Source organism: Phyllobates terribilis, unplaced genomic scaffold (assembly GCF_046119375.1).
Source record: "Phyllobates terribilis strain yellow unplaced genomic scaffold, ASM4611937v1 Scaffold_327__1_contigs__length_2127877, whole genome shotgun sequence".
In the NCBI taxonomy this organism is placed as follows: domain Eukaryota; kingdom Metazoa; phylum Chordata; class Amphibia; order Anura; family Dendrobatidae; genus Phyllobates; species Phyllobates terribilis.
In genome coordinates, this window is record NW_027363087.1 from 1693285 (window position 1) to 1712321 (window position 19037).

The 19037-nt window shown below is 41.3% G+C and overlaps 1 protein-coding gene across 1 annotated transcript in view; it reads right to left on the bottom strand.

The window, feature by feature from the left end:
* Positions 1-19037, bottom strand: part of LOC141221657 (protein ELYS-like) — a 120174-nt gene that overhangs the window by 44694 nt on the left and 56443 nt on the right. The window contains exons 21-24 of the mRNA XM_073666554.1: positions 13264-13451; positions 12983-13127; positions 2707-2838; positions 1386-1515 (exon numbers count right to left, since the gene is read on the bottom strand). Of these exons, the coding sequence (XP_073522655.1) occupies positions 1386-1515; positions 2707-2838; positions 12983-13127; positions 13264-13451 (595 nt within the window). The remainder of the gene's footprint in view (positions 1-1385; positions 1516-2706; positions 2839-12982; positions 13128-13263; positions 13452-19037) is intronic.

Sequence of the window (19037 nt, forward strand, 5' to 3'; positions counted from 1 at the left end):
AATTTGTTTAATATAAATTCTAGATATTACTTTCTGTTTTGCGTGCTCCTCTTTTCTATTCTCTGCTACCTCCAATCAGTGCGACAGTACCATCTATTTATGACTATTTACAGGCCGTCACACAGGACCCGTGCTTCTGGCTGCAGCCTAGTATTTCTTCCTTACCATCTCCTTTGGCGCTAGTATATGTTGATACTACATTTCTGTTTATTTTATGCATTCATTTTTGTATTAATAGGCAGACGACAATCCATAATGTTCCTGTCTTGGCATTTACACATTGGTCTATGGGCAGAACTTTTGCACATAAGAATTGAACACTATTTATCAAGCTGGAGATCAAGGTCATATGCGCAGTCCCACTATATATCGCTTTCTTTTCACTGAATACGCATTGCTCTTACCTGTACATTATACATTTACATTTGGTACTTCCATTAGTCATCTCTGACACATGCATATTGTTTTTATTTGTACGTCACACGTCGGTGCCCCTAACAGACCCATGTGGTGTATTGATCGGTCATTTCTTACAGAGCTCAGATCAGACCTGGAGCGAGGGGTGGAACATTTGAGGCTTTATATTACTTATGTGCATCAGTGCAGAGCCAGATGTCAGTCAAAGTGCTGTGAGCGGTGACTGGCCGGGCACACCTGTCTGTATGGCTTAAAGTCAGCGACTCCCTGGAGTAATATAGTTCATTTTCTCTAAGAAGCTGCACTTTCAGGACAAAGTAGCTTTAAAGGGGTTATCCACTACTTTACATTGATGCCCTATCCGTAGGATAGAGCATCAATGTATGATTGGCTGGGGTCCCGCACGCGGCACCCCTGCCGATCGGCTGTTATCGGTGTCAGGTGTCGCCAGCCGGAAGTCTCTACCTGCAGTGCCCGCCGCTTGTAACTGAACATCGGCCTCCCGATGAATGGGAGGAGGATGTGCAGTTACAAGCGGCGGCCACTACAGACAGACAGCCAAGCACCGCAGGCAAGGACTTCCGGCCGGCGGCCGCTGCACCGATAACAGCTGGTCGGTGGGGATGCCGCGGGCGGGACCCTGGCCGATCATACATTCATGCCCTATCCTATGGATAGGGCATCAATGTTAAAGCAGTGGGCAACTCCTTTAAGTCCTGCCCAGCCTAACTTGCAGATTAACGCTATATTGCCAGGTTTGTACCATTATTAAACGTGACAGTATCCCTTTAAATGTTTTTTAAACAGCTGTAATAGAAAGTAAGCAAAGTAACCTCAAGTTCATCTGACTTGAAAACTATGAATTTCCAGCAAATGCCAAAGCAATTCCAATATCTGTCCCCTCAAAATTAATGAAGGTGAAGTTAATAAGATATTACATACAGCCGAAAGCTACAACTTTCAGTTACCTTTCTTCCAAACAATAGAAGGATAGGATCTGGCCAGAGTTTGCTGCACACTTGGGAGTATTTTGACATAGTGATCCACTATAGAGTTTCTGGCAGCTCCTCTTTCCAGCTGGCATCTGTCAAAATCATTCTGCACAGAAAAGAAAAAGTATAAAAATACATCCATAGCTGAACACATTTTTCAGATACTCTCCTCACGAAATGCAACGTAATCTTTACATAGCAAAATGACTATGGGGGATTGCTTTAGCCAACAATTATTACATAATTAATAACCTGCTGATTGCCAAAATTGTCTGTGAGGTCTGCATATGACTCTGCAATTTAGTTTTGGAACATCCTTGCAGAATCAGCAGCTGCATGGAGATGTGCAGCAGCAGGAATGGAGAACTCCCCGTAAAGAAGGCAGAAATTACACGATCGCTGTATACATTGCTGAAAAAAGCAATGTATACAGATCAAACAAAAAGTTTATAAATTAAATGAAAAAAAGGGGTGATACGAGCGTTGCAGAGTATGACAGGCAGGTAAAGTCATCAACAGAAATTATTAAAGGAATACAAGGCTACATGTTTCAACATTGGACTGATTTCTTACTCAAGTCAGGGATGTATGCCATTTAGGAAGCCGTAATATCCCATTACACTTTGATCCCAGCGATTATATGACCAATTAGTGTCAGGAAGGAGCCAGACCAGATCGAGATGAGCTTTACAATGCATTGATGCGATAGATTTGCTCTGTAATGGGGGATAATATGCCAAGCCAACAATTAAAAAAAGAAAATCTTTTTTAATGATGTTAAAAAAATGTGTGAAACACAAAATAAAAAGATATTTTACATAATTACATAGGTTGCAAAAAAGACCTAGGTCCATCAACCTTCTTCCACCAATTGTACATTTTGTCACTAAATTAACTATAACCCACAAAGTTACGTGTATCAAGGAAATCATCCAGCCGTGTATAAAAGCTGTTATAGTGTCTGCCATTACTACCTCTTGTGGTCGGGCATTCCACAGTCTGACTGCTCTGACTGTAAAGAACCCTTTCCTATGTTTCCTGAAAACAGACACCTCCAACTGGGGGTGAAGCTGCAAGCATCTATATACTGTATTTAAAAGGGGCATTATAAGGCATGTATTCGGCGCTGGCACCTCACCATCTCAGTGTTCAGACAGAACAGTCAGAGAAACTATTTTTGAAAAGGAGAGATAGCCCTTCCAGTCCTTAAAAGACAGAACTATGGAATCACTTTCACTTATTGTTATTACTTACATATATATTCATGATACTCTTTAAAATGAAACAGAGGACTTACTAGGTGATAATTGTTCAGTGACTGGTTTAGCCGCAAAGCTGGTATGTAATTTGCTCTCTGTAAATGATGTACCAACAAGATCTCTTGATTTTGAATACCTCCGTTTGTGCGCAAATATGTATGCAAGTAATCCTATAATAAAAATAAAGATTTATTAAAGCATAAGGCAAAAGGAAACCTTCACGTTCTGTCTGAATCACTGTTCCTACCGGAACAAAAGTGACAATTCTAAAAGAAACGTCGTATAATCGCACAGGAAAATGTCCTACAATTTGTGGCAGTTAACCTTTTCCTGTCACTGCCAGTTTTAGCATTTCTGAATAGGCCATATAAAGGGTTTTTCGTGACACTGTGCTTTATTTCAGGGGTAAATTTAGGTGGATATGTCTTGAAAACAGCTGAAACTTTAACCCCTTAACGACTGCCGATACGTATTAGAACGGCAGTTGTAAAGGGGCCTTATTCCTGATTTGTTTTAAAACGGCGATTGGGAATAAGATTGTAGCGCTGCCCGTCGGCTGTATGCGACAGCTGACACCCTGCTATAATCGGCCCTGGCCGCTTTTGTAACTGATCGGGCAAATTAACCCCTCAAATACTGCTGTCAATCGCAACAGAGCTATTTAAATGGTTGTAAGGGGGTTGCAAGATCCCCTTTGTAACCATGGGACCCACAAAATGAAAACTGCGGGTACCGATGGTTATCATGGTACCTAGAGGTCATCTGATGACCCCAGGGTACGATGGTCCGTAAGATCTAGCTATAAGCCTGGTCTCACAAGCACACTCCGTGACTCACTGACCGTCTCATGCACTGCAGTACACGAAAAATGTCCCACAGTGGGACGAAGTACAAAGAAAAGTGAAAAAGTAAAATAAAATATGTAAAAAACACCCAAAAAAGCACACCCAAATCACAAAAAGTCATTTTGCCACTCAAAAAGCAGTGTTTGTGAAAAAAAACAACCCAAAAACCCCCACAATTGTTAACACCGTATCCAGAACGACCCACTTTATAAAACTGGTCCGTTATTTATTCCTTACGGCTAACGGCGTTAAGAAAATAAAAAAACCACCAAAAATGTCACTTTTTCATCAGACTGACTCACAAAAATTTTCAATAAAAAGCTTTCAAAAAGTTATATGAAGAAAAAAAGAATGGTATAAATTAAAATCGCCAAACCGTCCCGCAAAACAAAAACTGCAATATGGCTCATTCAGCAAAAAAAAAAAAAGTTACAGTTCTCAGAATATGGCAATGTAAAAACTAATTCATTTTTGTAAAACATTGTTTTTAGTGTATAAAAATAGCAAAGCATAAAAAAAAACAATATAAATCTGGTATCTCTGTAATCGTACCGACCCAATGGACAAATCAGTCTTATCACTTACCACACAGTGAACGGCGCAAAAAATAAAAAACATAAATAACTAAATTACTGTTTTTTGTTCATTGTGTCTGAATATCTGAATAAAAAGCAATCATAAAACATTATGTGCCCCAAAATGGCAACAAAAAAATCTGTAACTCGTCCCGCAAAAGAGGGATTTTTGGTACTCACCGTAAAAGCTCTTTCTTTGAGCCTTTATTGGTGGACACAGGTAGCCATGAGTGTATGCATCTGTCGCTGGGAGGCCGCTAGGCAAAAAAAGAATTAGCTCCTCCTCAGCAGTATACACCCATCGACTGGCACAAAGCTCGTCAGTTAGTGAACAAGCAGTAAGAGAAGCAACAAACAACCGAACTATATACAGGCCCAACAGAGGCACATAGGCCCAACATAGGCATAAACCAGGGAGGATGCTGTGTCCCCCAGTGAAGGCTCTAAGAAAGATTTTACAGTGAGTACAAAAAATCCTTCTTTCGTTATTGCTTCATTGGGGGACACAGGTAACCATGGGATGTCCTAAATCAGTCCCAAGGAGGGAATAGAATAACTGCCAAATCAGCTTGGACGGCAGGCGACCACCGCTTGCAGAATCTTCATACCTAGGCCAGCATAGACCAAGGCGTAGATATCTACTCTGTAGAACCTTGTGAAAGTGTAACGAGATGACCAGGTATCAGCTTTGCAAATCTGGGTTGCAGAGGCCTGTTGGCAAACAGTCCAAGAAGCCCCCAACGCTTGGGTGGAGAGCGCTCTTACTCCCAGAAGGGGTAGCCTGTGTGTAGCGCGATATGCCTCCAGTATAGCCGAGCGAATTCAGCGATGGTTAGATTTTGTAGCAGGGAGATCCTTGCGATGACCCTCAGATGACAAACAAGGTGTCAGAACATCTGAATGAAGCGGTCCTTGATAGGTAGACACAGAGCTCTGCTCAGGTCCAGCTTGTGAAGGGATCTTTCAAGGGGATGAACCAGAGATGACCAGAAAGAAGGCAGAACAATGTCCTCGTTGATGTGGAATGAGGAGACTACCTTAAGAAAGGAGGAACTGGTCTGAAAACTACCTTGTCCTGATGGAGAATGAGAAAAGGAGAGCGACTAGAGAGCTGCCAGCTCAAACTCTTCTGAAGGACGTGATGGCTACCAAAAAGGCAACCTTCCAGGAAAGGAATGACGACAAGATGTCATGGATAGGTTCGAAGGGGGCTTGCTGAAGGATGCTTAGACCAGATTAAAGGTCCCAAGAGCCTACAGGAGGGCAATATGGCAAAGCCAGGCGAGCAACTCCATGGAGGAAGGTCTTGAGCTTGGGACGAGAAGCCAAATTCCGTTGAAAAAGAATTGAGAGTGCAGAGATCTGAACCTTGAGAGTACTGATAGAAAGCCCAGAGTCGAGTCCCAACTGGAGAAAAGCCAAGATGGATGGAAGAGAAAAAGACATGTGAGCAGAAAAGGTTGTTTTCACACCATCAAAAAAAAAAAAAAGAAAAAAAAAAGGCCTTCCAAGTCCGATGTTAAATGCGTGAGGACGCGGGCTTTCTTGCTCTGACCATGGTCTGTATGACCTGGGATGAAAAACATGCTTCTCTCAAAACCAATGCCATTAAATTCAGAGACAGAGAATTCTGGTGGAAGAGGGGACCCTGAGAGAGAGAGAGTAGGTCCCTTCTGGGCCAGTCTACAGCCACCATGATTACTGGGACTCCCTCTGCCTTGGTCTTCTTGATGACTCTCGGGATCAGTGGCAGAGGCAGAAAGAGGTAAGGAAGATGAAAATGAAATCATGGAATGAGGAGGGTGTCATAACCGACTGCCAGAGGGGTAGCGAGACCTGGCTACGAAGTGAGGCACCATTAGATAGACGTCGGTGGTGCCCCATCTGTGACAGATCTTATCGAACACGATGGGGTTGAGTGTCCACTCGCCCGAGGAGAGTCTGATGACTAAGGAAGTCGGCGGCCCAATTGTCCACCCCCAGAATGTGTACTGACGATATTGCTGGCACGTGTCACTCGGCCCAGACCAGAATCCATGAGACCGCCGTGATAACGGATTTGCGGCTTGTTAAGCCCTGTCGGTGTATGTATGCCACGGCTGTGGCGTTGTCTGATTGAATGCATACTGGATAACCAGCTAGGAGATTCTACCAGTGGAGAAGGGAGATGTAGAAGACTCCATCAGCCAAAAAATAAAAAAAGTTATAGGTCACAGAAAAAAGCGATACAAAATTTTTTTTTCAATAAAACACTCTTTATTGTGTAAAAGCGCCAAAACATAAAAAAAATATATAAATGTGGCACTGATGTAAACGTACTGACCCAAAGAATAACGCTGCCTTATCAATTTTACCACATGCGGAAATGCATTAAAAAAAACAAACAAACAAAAAAAAAAAAAAACAATTCCTGAATTGTTGGTTTTTGTTTATTCTGCCTCCTAAAAATCGGAAGAAAAAAGCGATCACAAAATGTCACGTGCCCAAAAATGGTACCAATAAAAACATTCACTTGTCCCATAAAAAACAAGCCATCACATGACTGTCGGCCAAAATATGGAAAAATAATAGCTCTCAAAATATGGCGATGCTAAAACTAGTCTATGCAAAAAAAAAAAAAAAAAAAAAGCACCTTTTCGTGTGTGACAGCTGTCAATCATAAAAATCTGATATGGATCTGGTATCGCTGAAATCGCACCAACCCGAAGAATAAGGTCGTCTAATCACTTATACCGCACGAGGAACGGTGTAAAAAATAAACGCTAGGGTTAGGGTTGGGATTTTTTTAAAAGTGAAAAAAAAAAAAAAAGACGATATGGTGACTAGTGTTGAGCGGAAGTGCTCACTACTTGAGTCTGCATCGGGTGCTCAGGTATGCGCTGAGTATCGCGGATGCTCGAGTGACATGCTCAAGTCTCCGCCCCATATGATTCGTTGCCAAAAAAAAAAAAGTTGCGTGGATTGCCTGCCATGCACGAGTGGTCCAAGCATGTTTTTTTTTTTTTGGGTGTCTAACAACCATGAAACATGCGAGTGGAGACTCGAACATGTCACTCGAGCACCCGCGATACATGGTGCATACCCGAGTACTCAAGTAGCGAGCACTTGCACTCAAGACTAATGACAACTTGATGACCTAATGTTATCAAATTCTGTGTCGTACCTCTAAGTTCAAAATGTTCACTATACCCCTTGATAAAATCCTTGAGGGGTCTAGTTTTTAAAATGGGGTCACTTGTGGGGGGTTTCCACTATTTAGGCACATCAGGGGCTCTCCAAACGCGACATGGCTTCCACTCTCAATTCCAGCCAATTTTGTGTTCCTTCCTTTCTGAACCATGCCGTGCGCCAAAACAGTCTATTTTCCCCACATATGGGGTATCGGTGCACTCAGGAGAAATTGCACAACACTTTCTGGGGTCAATTTTCACCTCTTACCTTTGTGAAAATGAAAAATTTGGGGCTAAAAGATAATTTTTGTGGAAAAAGTTAGATTTTTTTATTTTTACGGCTCCATGTTCTAAACTACTGTGAAGCACCTTGGGGTTCATGGTGCTCACCACACATCTAGATAAGTTCCCTGAGGGGTCTAGTTTCCAAAATTGTGTCACTTGTGGGAAGTTTCCACTGTTTAGGCACATCAGGGGCTCTCCAAACACGACATGGCGTCTGCTAATTATTCAAGCAAATTTTACATTCAAAAACTCAAATGGCGCTCCTTTCTTTCTGAATCCTGCCGTGCGCCCAAACAGTGGTTTTCCCCCACATAATGGGTATCGGCGTGCTGAGGAGAAAATTGCACAACAAATTTTGGGCTTTATTTTTTCTGTTACACTTGCGAAAATAAAAATTGTGGTCTAAAGTAAAATTTTTGTGAAAAAAAAAAAATGTTCATTTTTTTCTTCCACATTCCAAAAATTTGTGTGAAGCACCTGAAGGGTTAATAAACTTCTTGAATGTGGTTTTGAGCACGTTGAGGGGTGCAGTTTTTAGAATGGTGTCCCTTTTGAGTATTTTCTGTCATAAAGGCCCTTCAAAGTCACTTCAAATGTGATGTGGTCCCTAAAAAAATGGTTCTGTAAATTTTGTTGGAAAAAAGAGAAATCACTGGTCAACTTTTAACCCTTATAACTTCCTAACAAAAAAAAAAATTGGTTCTAAAATTGTGCTGATGTAAAAGTCGACACGTGGGAAATGTAAAAGTCGACACGTGGGAAATGTAAAAGTCGACACGTGGGAAATGTAAAAGTCGACACGTGGGAAATGTAAAAGTAGACACGTGGGAAATGTAAAAGTAGAAACGTGGGAAATGTTATTTATTAACTATATTGTGCTACATATCGCTCTGATTTAAGGGCATGAAAATTCAAAGTTTGAAAATGTCTTTTTTTTTTTTTTACAAATAAATGCAAGTCATACTGAAGAAATTTTACCACAATCATGAAGTACAATATGTCATGAAAAAACATTCTCAGAATCAGGGGGATCCGTTGAAGCGTTCCAGAGTTATTACCTCATAAAGTGACAGTGGTCAGAATTGTAAAAACTGGCCTGGTCATTAATGAGCCGACCACCCTCGGGGGGTTAAAGAATCTGTCACCAAATTTTTGCTATGTAATCTGAGAGCAGCATGACTTAGAATTTGGAAAATTAGAAATTTTGAAACTCAGAATTTACTGTCATGGAGCCAGATAGCTAGGTCACAAAAAAATAGTTAAGCATTTAAGACGTTAACATAATTTTTCCAACATTTCTTTATTTTGCTTGGCTGTTAGAAGGCTTAAAAGTTAAGCAGCAATTTTTTATAGACATTTACAAAATCTATTTTTGAAGTGACTGAGGGGCATTTATATTGGAAACCCTCAAAAAGTCATGGTGTCCCCTTCCTGACCAGGCAACATTTTTCAATTCTGACCGATGTGTGGCAATAATTCTGGAATGCGACATCATATCTCAGTAATTATGACACATATTAGTGGTAAATTTAGGTCAATATGCTTTGTGTTTATGAAAAGATTGGAAATTTGACAAGTTAAAAAAAAAGTCAAACTTTTCATTTTTATGCCTTTAAAAAAAGATGGTCATACCACTAAAAATAAATAAACTAATATTTGCCACATGTCTACTTTACAAAAGCAACTTTTTTTAAAAAAATTTTTTTGTTACGTTACAATTGTTAAAAGTTTATCAGCAATTTTTCATTTTTCCAACAAAATAAAAAATGTTGGTTTTGTAAATTAAGTGACTTTGAGGTGCCTATGTGACAGAAAATACCCAAAAGTAACACCTTTTAAAAACTGCACCCCTCAAAGTCTTCAAAGCCACATTCAAGAAGTTTATTAACTCTTTAGGTGCTTCGCCGGAATTAAAGCAATATGGAAGAAAGAATAAATACAATTTTACATTTTTCCCACAAAAATGTTGCTGTGGTCCCAAATGTTTCATTTAAATCGAGAAAAAGGAAAGAATGTACCCCAAAATTTGTTGCAATTTCTCCCAAGTACACAGATACTCCATATGTGGAGGAAAACTACTATTTGGGCGCACGGCAGGGCTTGGAAGGGATAGAGCACCATTTGACTACAAAATTGCCTTCAATAGATAGTTAACTCCATGTCGTGTTTGCAGAGCCCCTATGTGCCTAAACAGTGGAATCCCCCTGACAAGTGACCCAAGTTTGGAAATTACACACCTCAATGAATATTTCTAGAGGTTTGGTGAGCACCTTGAACCCAGAAGTGCTTCACAGAATTTTATAACGCTAACCCGTGAAAATGAAAGATCACATTTTTCCATCAAATATGTTGGTTTTGCCCCAAACTTTTCATTTTCACAAGAGAAGCAGGAGTAATTGGGCAACAAAATTTGTTGTGCAATTTCTCCCGAGTACGTCGATAACCCATATTTAGGGAAAAACTACAGGCAGTGCTCGGAAGTAAAGGAGACATATTTGAATTTTGGTGTGCCATTTTGACTGGAATTTATTGGAGAAACCCCCCACAAGTGACCCCATTTTGGAAACTACACCACTTGAGAAATTCATCTAGGGGTGAAATGAGCATTTTTAACCCTCAGGTGACTCACAGAATTGTATAATATTGGACTGAGTAAATTGAAGAAATTGATTAACAAATTGGATAAATTTTTCGAGTTTGCCAATACCCCATATGTGGTTGAAAGCTAGTTTTAAGGCAGAGTGCAAGGCTCAGAAGGGAAGGAGCACCATAGGAGTGCAGATTTGCTGGAATGGTTTGAGGGTGCCATGTTTCATTGGCAGTGTCCCTTACATTGCCAGTTAAACAGACACCACCAATAAATTTCCACACATTACAAACTACACCCCTCAATAAATTCATGCAAGGGTGCAGTTAACATGTGGACATCACATGTGTCTCACAGCATTTTATACCATTGGGTGGTGAAGAAACAATTATCACATTTTTAACACTATAATGTTGTTTTAGCCTTAAATTTTACATTTTTATAAGAATTAATAGGAAAAATTGCACAACTACCTGTGAGGTCCATTTTTCCCCCAGAGCACCAATACCCAACATGTAGCAGGAACTACATTTCAGGCACAGTGGAAAGCTCAGAAGGGAAAGAGCACCATATTGTAGTACAGATTTTACTGTTATGATTTACGGGTGCCATGACCCACTGGAAGAGCCCCTGAGGTGCCAGAACAGCAGAACCTTACCAATAGTGACCCACATTTTACAAACTACACTTCAGTGAATTCACCCTACACCACGGGTGTGTCACAGAATTTTATACCATTGAGCAGTGAAGAAAAATAATTTAATTTTCCATTTTCACACAGGAAAATGGGTAAAAATGGTACCAAAATTTGCCACACAATTTCTTCTGAATGTGGCAATACAGCACTGCTTAGCCATACAGCGAGACTCAGGATGGAAGGAGCATTATTTGTCTCTCTGTGAACAAGTTATAGTAGAATGTGTCACAGAATAATACCTAATGAAGACACCCGAGCAGTCTCAAAAGATTGCTATTTGTTACCATCTTTTCAGTTAGCAATTAAAAGGCATCAACCACTGAGGACTCTTAAATTTGAATATTTTTCTATCTACTGTCTAACACAGTAAAAAGATATTTTTTATCCTGTATTCATACCACAAAAATGTTGTTTTACGAGGGAAAATGGGTAGAAATGGTACCAAAGTTTATCACACAATTTCTGCTGACCAAGCAATACCTCATATGTGGCTATACAGTACTGCTTACCCACATGGTGAGACTCGGGGGGAGGAAGCGCTAGGACTCTTTGAGAATAAATTATTGTAGAATAGTTTGTGGACTCCACATACAGAGCCCAACGTACCAGAAGGGCAGAACCTCCCCCTCGAGTAACCCTATTTTGGAAATTACACCCAATTGGGAATTTATTTACAGGTGTAGTGACAATTTTAATGGATGATGCAGAGTTAAAAATGCAAACCTGCCATTGTAGTGCCCATACATTATGCCCAACCTGTGCTTCCGGAAACATGTACCCCGTAATTTAAGCGGGCCCTCAACGCTACAGAAGTGCCAAATTTGTGGACGCTAAACGTGGTTTAGGCACATTGTGCAGCTTAGACGGAGGGGGGCATTTGGATCTGGGAGTGCAGAATTTGCTGGATTTCTTTTGCGGTGAGCAATTTCACTTTTCCAGAGCCTTTGTGCAACCAGTAAGGTGGAAACCCTCTATATTTCCACTGACAGGTGACGGACCTGAGTGGGGACTTGTTTTTTTGTGAATTAAATCAAAGCTTTTATTGGGAACATTTTACATAACATTTGGGATCACATCTATACTGTGCTCTACGTTGAGCACTTACATTGGGGTTTCCATCTAAATCTCCGAATGATGTGATTCAGATGAAACCCCTGAGGGATCCATTCTCCTCCATGATGATGCAACAGAGTTCCTCTGTACTCGGTCTGGTCTCTCATCATAGAGAGCAGGATAAATGTGAGCTGAGCCTTACTTAAATCTTTAGGAGGCAAAGTGAACAAATCAACAGAATTGGTTTTATTTTTAACGCCTTCACTGTGGGTCAGCATGATTACAGAGACACCAGGTTTATTACTTTTTTTGTGTTTGGCCACTTTTGCGCCCTAAACCCCCCCCCCCCTTTTATTAAAAAAAAACACAACAGTTTTTGCATCCCCATATTTTGAGAACTATAATGTTTGTATATTTCTGCTGACAGTCATGTGAGGACTATAGCTTTTTTTTTTTTTTTTATTTCTCCACTGATGAAGCTGTATGGCGTCTATTTTTTGAGGGAGAAGATGACGACGTTACCAGCTATTTAAATACGTCTTTTTTATTGCATTTTGTTCCACTTTTTTCAATGGTATGATGAAAAAGCATAGTTTGCCATTTTATGGTGTTCACTGAAGGGGTTAAATAGTGAGTTTTATAGTTCGGGTCGTTTTGGATGTGGTAATACAAAATGAGCACTTTTTCGTTTCTCTTTACAGACATATACATATTTATTGAATTATTTTTAATTTTTTGTTCTTATTTAAAATATTTTTTCAATTTTTTTTTTTTTTTTTTTTTACTTTACTTCATTCCTTTATGGGATTTTACCTTTTATTACTCTGATCACTGGGATAATGCATTACACCTGTCAGTGTTACACAAACAAAAGACTTTTAGGCCATCCTTCTTGCATGGTCTAACAGGCCACTGTAGCTGGCAGACAGAGGTCATTATTTGACCTCAGATTGCCATGACTGCCATCAGGAGCCCGTGTTTGTGTCGCAGGGGTGCTGATTGGGTGGGAGAGGGCTTCTAAAAGCTGCGATAGCGAGAACGAGACAGACAGAGTAAAGAAACTTTCTACAGTCATGGTTATGCTGGCTTTATGGCCTCTTACTTGTTCAGAATCTGTGAAGGCAAGCTTCAGCAAATCTTCCACAAGCCCCATTTCTTGACATGTTTCATACATATGTTTCAGCAGCTCTTCAACATTCAATCGGCTGGAGTGGAGCTTTTGCAGATTCCAGGCCTCAAAAATGTGCCTACAAATTGTGATAGGTCATTAAATATACAGCCAGTGGATACCATAAACCTATCGCTGTGCCCCAATTCATCATGATTCTTTAATTGTCTAAAGACAACTAGAAATTAACATGTGACAAAGGCAACAAAACTTACCTGTTTTCTAAAAATACAGTCATGTGACGTTTGACCTCTGCACTGTTGAATATTGGAGGCTTCATAGCTAGAATATAGCGTAGGGCCAGTCTGTGGTCTCCATGGCACATTAAGGTCTCTATAATCAGATTGTGCTGCCATGGCATTACCTTACTTGTGGCAGGATGGAGCAGACAGTCCACTGAATTCTAGAAGTGGAAAAAAGATCTGTTATTCTTTCTTAAAGGGAACCTATCACCTCCAAAAAACATATTTCTCTGCAAAATGAGTGGTAATAATGGCCCTCTGCAGACTGACTGGCTGCTCTGCAGAGCGTCAACTGCAGGGACAGTGATTCCAGTCACGCTCACTGTATGGACTAGCAGCTCCCTGCACCATCCTATGGAAGAGAGCAAAGAAAAAGGAAAAAAATCTACAATAAAACTTAACCCTTTCAGGGCATGGTGATTTTTTTATTTTTGCAGTCATTTTTTTTACCTTTCGCCATCAAAAAATGTATGAGGGCTTATTTTTTACAGGACAAATTTTAATTTTGAATAGTGCCATTCATTTTACCACACAATATACTGAATAATGGTAAAACAAGCTTCAAGTGGGTTCAAATGGAGGAAAAAAAATGCATCCCAATCCTCCATTATTGGATTTTATTTTTTTTGAGGGTGTTCATTTGGCGGTTGACGGCAGTCCGATTACAGTGATACCAAACATGCAGCAATTTCTCTATATTTAACTAGAGACTTTGAGAACATGTTTCATGTGTAACTGGACACAATGGTTGCAGTGAGGAATAAATATGGTTTTTTTCTCATTTTGGCTCTGTTGCGATGATATTAGCAATGTATTTTGCACCTAACAAGTTAACAATTGTTAAGTGCAAGGGGGTTGTGCACTTTTCCTCCAATCATAAGCAGGCAGCAACAAAGCATATAAAGAACACCCCCCACCATAGCTTAGAGCAGGTTTCTCAGTGTGCGATGCACCTCTTCTAGCCTAACCTCCTGCATGAGTGGCAGTGTGCAGGGAGGGGCAGTACAGCGGAGTTTAAAGGGAATCTGCCACCCCCTGGGAGATAGCAGACCTCTAATATGGCCATACAGGGGATAGAAAACGTGCTTTTATAAAAACACATATCTCTGCAATCAGACCTCTACTATGGGCCATACAGGTAGTATAGAGTTACTTTTCTATAACTTGCATGCCCATAGTAGAGGTCTGATATCACCGGGGGGGTGACAGATTCCCATCAGACCTCTACTATGGGCCATACAGGTAGTATGGAGTTACTTTTCTATAACCTGCATGCCCATAGTAGAGGTCTGATATCACCGGGGGGGTGACAGATTCCCATCAGACCTCTACTATGGGCCATACAGGTAGTATAGAGTTACTTTTCTATCACCTGCATGCCCATAGTAGAGGTCTGATATCACCGGGGGGGTGACAGATTCCCATCAGACCTCTACTATGGGCCATACAGGTAGTATAGAGTTACTTTTCTATACCCTGCATGCCCATAGTAGAGGTCTGATATCACCGGGGGGGGTTGCCGGATTTCCCATCAGACCTCTACTATGGGCCATACAGGTAGTATAGAGTTACTTTTCTATAACCTGCATGCCCATAGTAGAGGTCTGATATCTCCCAGGGGGGACAGATTCCCATCAGACCTCTACTATGGGCCATACAGGTAGTATAGAGTTACTTTTCTATCACCTGTATGCCCATAGTAGAGGTCTGATATCACCGGGGGGGTGACCGGTTCCCATCAGACCTCTACTATGGGCCATACAGGTAGGTATAGAGTTACATTTCTATCACCTGTATGCCCATAGTAGAGGTCTGATATCACCGGGGGGGACAGATTCCCATCAGACCTCTACTATGGGCCATACAGGTAGTATAGAGTTACTTTTCTATCACCTGCATGCCCATAGTAGAGGTCTGATCTCACCAGGGGGGGGGGGGGGGGGGGAGAGTGACAGGTTCCCATCAGACCTCTACTATGGGCCATACAGGTAGTATAGATTTACTTTTCTATACCCTGTATGGCCATAGTAGAGGTCAGATATCTCCCAGGGGGGGACAGATTCCCATCAGACCTCTACTATGGGCCATACAGGTAGTATAGATTTACTTTTCTATACCCTGTATGGCCATAGTAGAGGTCAGATATCTCCCAGGGGGGGACAGATTCCCATCAGACCTCTACTATGGGCCATACAGGTAGTATAGAGTTACTTTTCTATCACCTGCATGCCCATAGTAGAGGTCTGATATCACCGGGGGGGGTGACCGGTTCCCTTTAAATGTGTCCCATAAACCCTTCTGTCAGCTCTTTTCTAATCACTGATCGCACTGCAGACATAAACGGGATTACATCCTACTCACTGACAAACCTGCTCTACGCTATGGTGGGGCGTGTTTGCTATGTTGCTGCCGGCTTATGGATTGGTCAGCATCATACAGGTGTAAGAACCATACGTCACCAGTGACATCTCTGTGATAACTCATTAGGGGTAAAATTTAAGAAAAAAAAAAAAAAGAGGAAAAAAACACAAAACAAACATTTTATACTGCTCTGCAACCATTATTATATCCAGTTGAACATGGAAAATTTGGTGACCGGTCCTCTAAGTGGTCTTAGAAAGCAAAACATTATTTTGTGTTGCCATTTTCCTAGACTCTTGTGTGCTATCCTGACATTTTTATTGAAACCAATTTTGTGTACATATAATGCACGGTTTGCTTATTAATTACTTTTTTTCAGGTTGGTGAGGTGACCCAAAAAAATGAAATTCTAGCTTTTTTTTTTTATGGGTTAATGGGTTAATTCGTTACGTATTTTAATGGACTGTACTTTTATGAATGCAGCAACAACAAATGTTTTTGTTCCTTTATTTTTAAACTGAGGAAAAGGGGGCGATTTTAATTTATTCAACTTTTAAAAACTTTTTATTCACATTTTTGTGAAACCGGTGATCGTTTATAGCACATACAGTAATGCAGTATATACAGTGGGGAAAAAGTATTTAGTCACCAATTGTGCAAGTTCTCCCACTTAATAAGATGAGAGGCCTGTAATTGACATCATAGGTCGACCTCAACTATGAGAGACAACATGACAAAACAAATCCTGAAAATCACATTGTCTGATTTGGAAAGATTTTTTTTTTCACATTTTGGTGGAAAATAAGTATTTGTCAATTACAAACAAGCAAGATTTCTGGCTCTCACAGACCTGTAACTTCTTCTTTAAGAGGCTCCTCTGTCCTCCACTCATTACCTGTAGTACTGGCTCCTGTTTGAACTTGTTATCATTATAAAAGACACCTGTCCATAACCTCAAACAGTCACACTCCAAACTTCACTACGGTGAAGACGAAAGAGCTGGCGAAGGACACCAGAAACAAAATTGTAGCCCTGCACTAGGCTGGGAAGACTGAATCTGCAATAGGCAAGCAGCTTGGTGTGAAGAAATCAACTGTGGGAGCAATAATCAGAAAACGGAACACATACAAAGACCACGGATATTCTCCCTCCATCTGGGGCTCCACACAAGATCTCACCCCATGGGGTTAAAATGATCTCCAGAATGGTGAGCAAAAATCCCAGAACCACACGGGGGGACCTAGTGAATGACCTGCAGATAGCTGGGACCAACTTTACAGGCTACCATCAGTAACACACTACGCCACCAGGGACTCAGATCCTGAAGTGCCAGACGTGTCCCCCTGCATAAGCCATTACATGTCCGGGCCCGTCTGAAGTTTGCTAGAGAGCATTTGGATGATCCAGAAGAGTATTGGGAGAATGTCATATGGTCATCTGAAACCAAAGTAGAACTGTTTGGTAGAAGCACAACTCAGCGTGTTTGGAGGAGAAAGAATGTGGAGTTGCATCCAAAGAACACCATACCTACTGTGAAGCATGGGGGTTGCAACGTCATGCTTTGGGGCTGTTTCTCTGCCAAGGGACCAGGGCGACTGATCTGTGTACAAGAAAGAATGAATGGGGCCAAGTATCATGAGATTTTGAGTGAAAACCTCCTTCCATCAGCAAGGGCATTGAAGATGAAACGTGGCTGGGTCTTTCAGCATGACCATGATACTAAGCACACCGCCAGGGCAAAGAAGAAGTTTCTTCGTAAGAAGCATTTTTAAAGGTCCTGGAGTGGCCTAGCCAGTCTCCAGATCTAAACTCTATAGAAAATCTTTGGAGGGAGTTGAAAGTCCGTGTTGCCCAGCGACAGCCCCAAAACATCACTGCTCTAGAGGAGATCTGCATGGAGGAAAGGGCCAACATACCAGCAACAGTGTGTGCCAACCTTGTGAAGACTTACAGAAAACGTTTGACCTCTGTCATTGCCAACAAAGGATATATAACAAAGTATTGAGATGAACTTTTGTTATTGACCAAATATTTATTTTCTCATAGTTGAGGTCTACCTATGATGACAATTACAGGCCTCTCGCATCTTTTTAAGTGGGAGAACTTGCACAATTGGTGGCTGACTAAATACTTTTTTTCCCCACTGTAGTTGAGATCGTGGTATTAAGAGGACAATGACAGAATCTTCAGCATACCACCGGCTGTCATAGTAACTAATCGGTCCCCACCAGATTGGCAGCAGTGTTTAAATTGGTAACCATCGCAACGGAAACTTCTCTCCGGCAGCGGCTGTTAGAGACTGATGTCAGCTATGTCTTACAGCCAGCATTAGCCAAGTGTGGAAGACGCTCAGCTCCTAAGTCCCCTCCACACATGCGGACCCCTTCCTAGGATGTGAATTCATGTCCTAATTCTGGAAAATTAACTTTTTTTCATCCCTTTCTCCAGTAAGCTTTCCAGACATGATTCCATAGCCACTTACCTGCAGATTACCACTATATATGCAGATAAATAGCATATTTTTTTGGAGGTGACAGGTTACCTTAAAGATGTGCAGAAGCCGGCAGCTCAGAGAAATGAGTAATAAAATCCTTAAAAGCAGTTGTCTGGGACTTTGCTAGTGACGGATTATCGTTACGATAGGTCATCAATATCTGAATGCTGGGGGTGTGACATTTAACTCCCCCCCACCAATCAGATGCTTTAAGTGTCAGCTGTGGAGCTGCACAGCGCCATCAACTGTAAAGTGGCCACAACCTGGTACTACACATTTGCCGCCTGTACAGTACACGGAAGAGACTACTGTGCAGTTGTCGGACTGTGTAATTCCGCTTCACAACTGAGTACGTCTGGCTGCCACTGGCAACTGGAAGAGCTGATAAGTGGGGGTGTGGAGAGTCTCACCCCCAATGATTGGAAACTGGTGACCTATCCTAAAGATTGTGAATCAATATTAAAGTCCCAAACCCTTTAACATACATATCAATTATAGACTATATATACATAGACACACACTGTATATTCAATTGCCGCAGCGCCTTGAGCAATGACGATGCTGTAGTTCCCAGCGGGTGACAGGTTGATGTGGACACAAGACAAGAATCGCAGACGTCTGCTCTGACAAAATAGTAAAGGCTGCAGTCAATACGCTGCGGATTTGCTGCGGCAGTCATGTGAAACAACAATGTCACCTGCCAGGAATAGCAGCGCCTATCTCGCTTGACTGCCAACCGTTGCGGAAGACTAATATACATTACTTTTCATTTCTAGGGGGAATGGAGTTAAGGGTTTGTCGGTAGTGGACAACCCCTGTAAATGAAGTGTGTATCTGAAGTAAAATGGTATGGATTGTGTGGAAGGACAAAACTCTAAATTCCCCGTTTTCT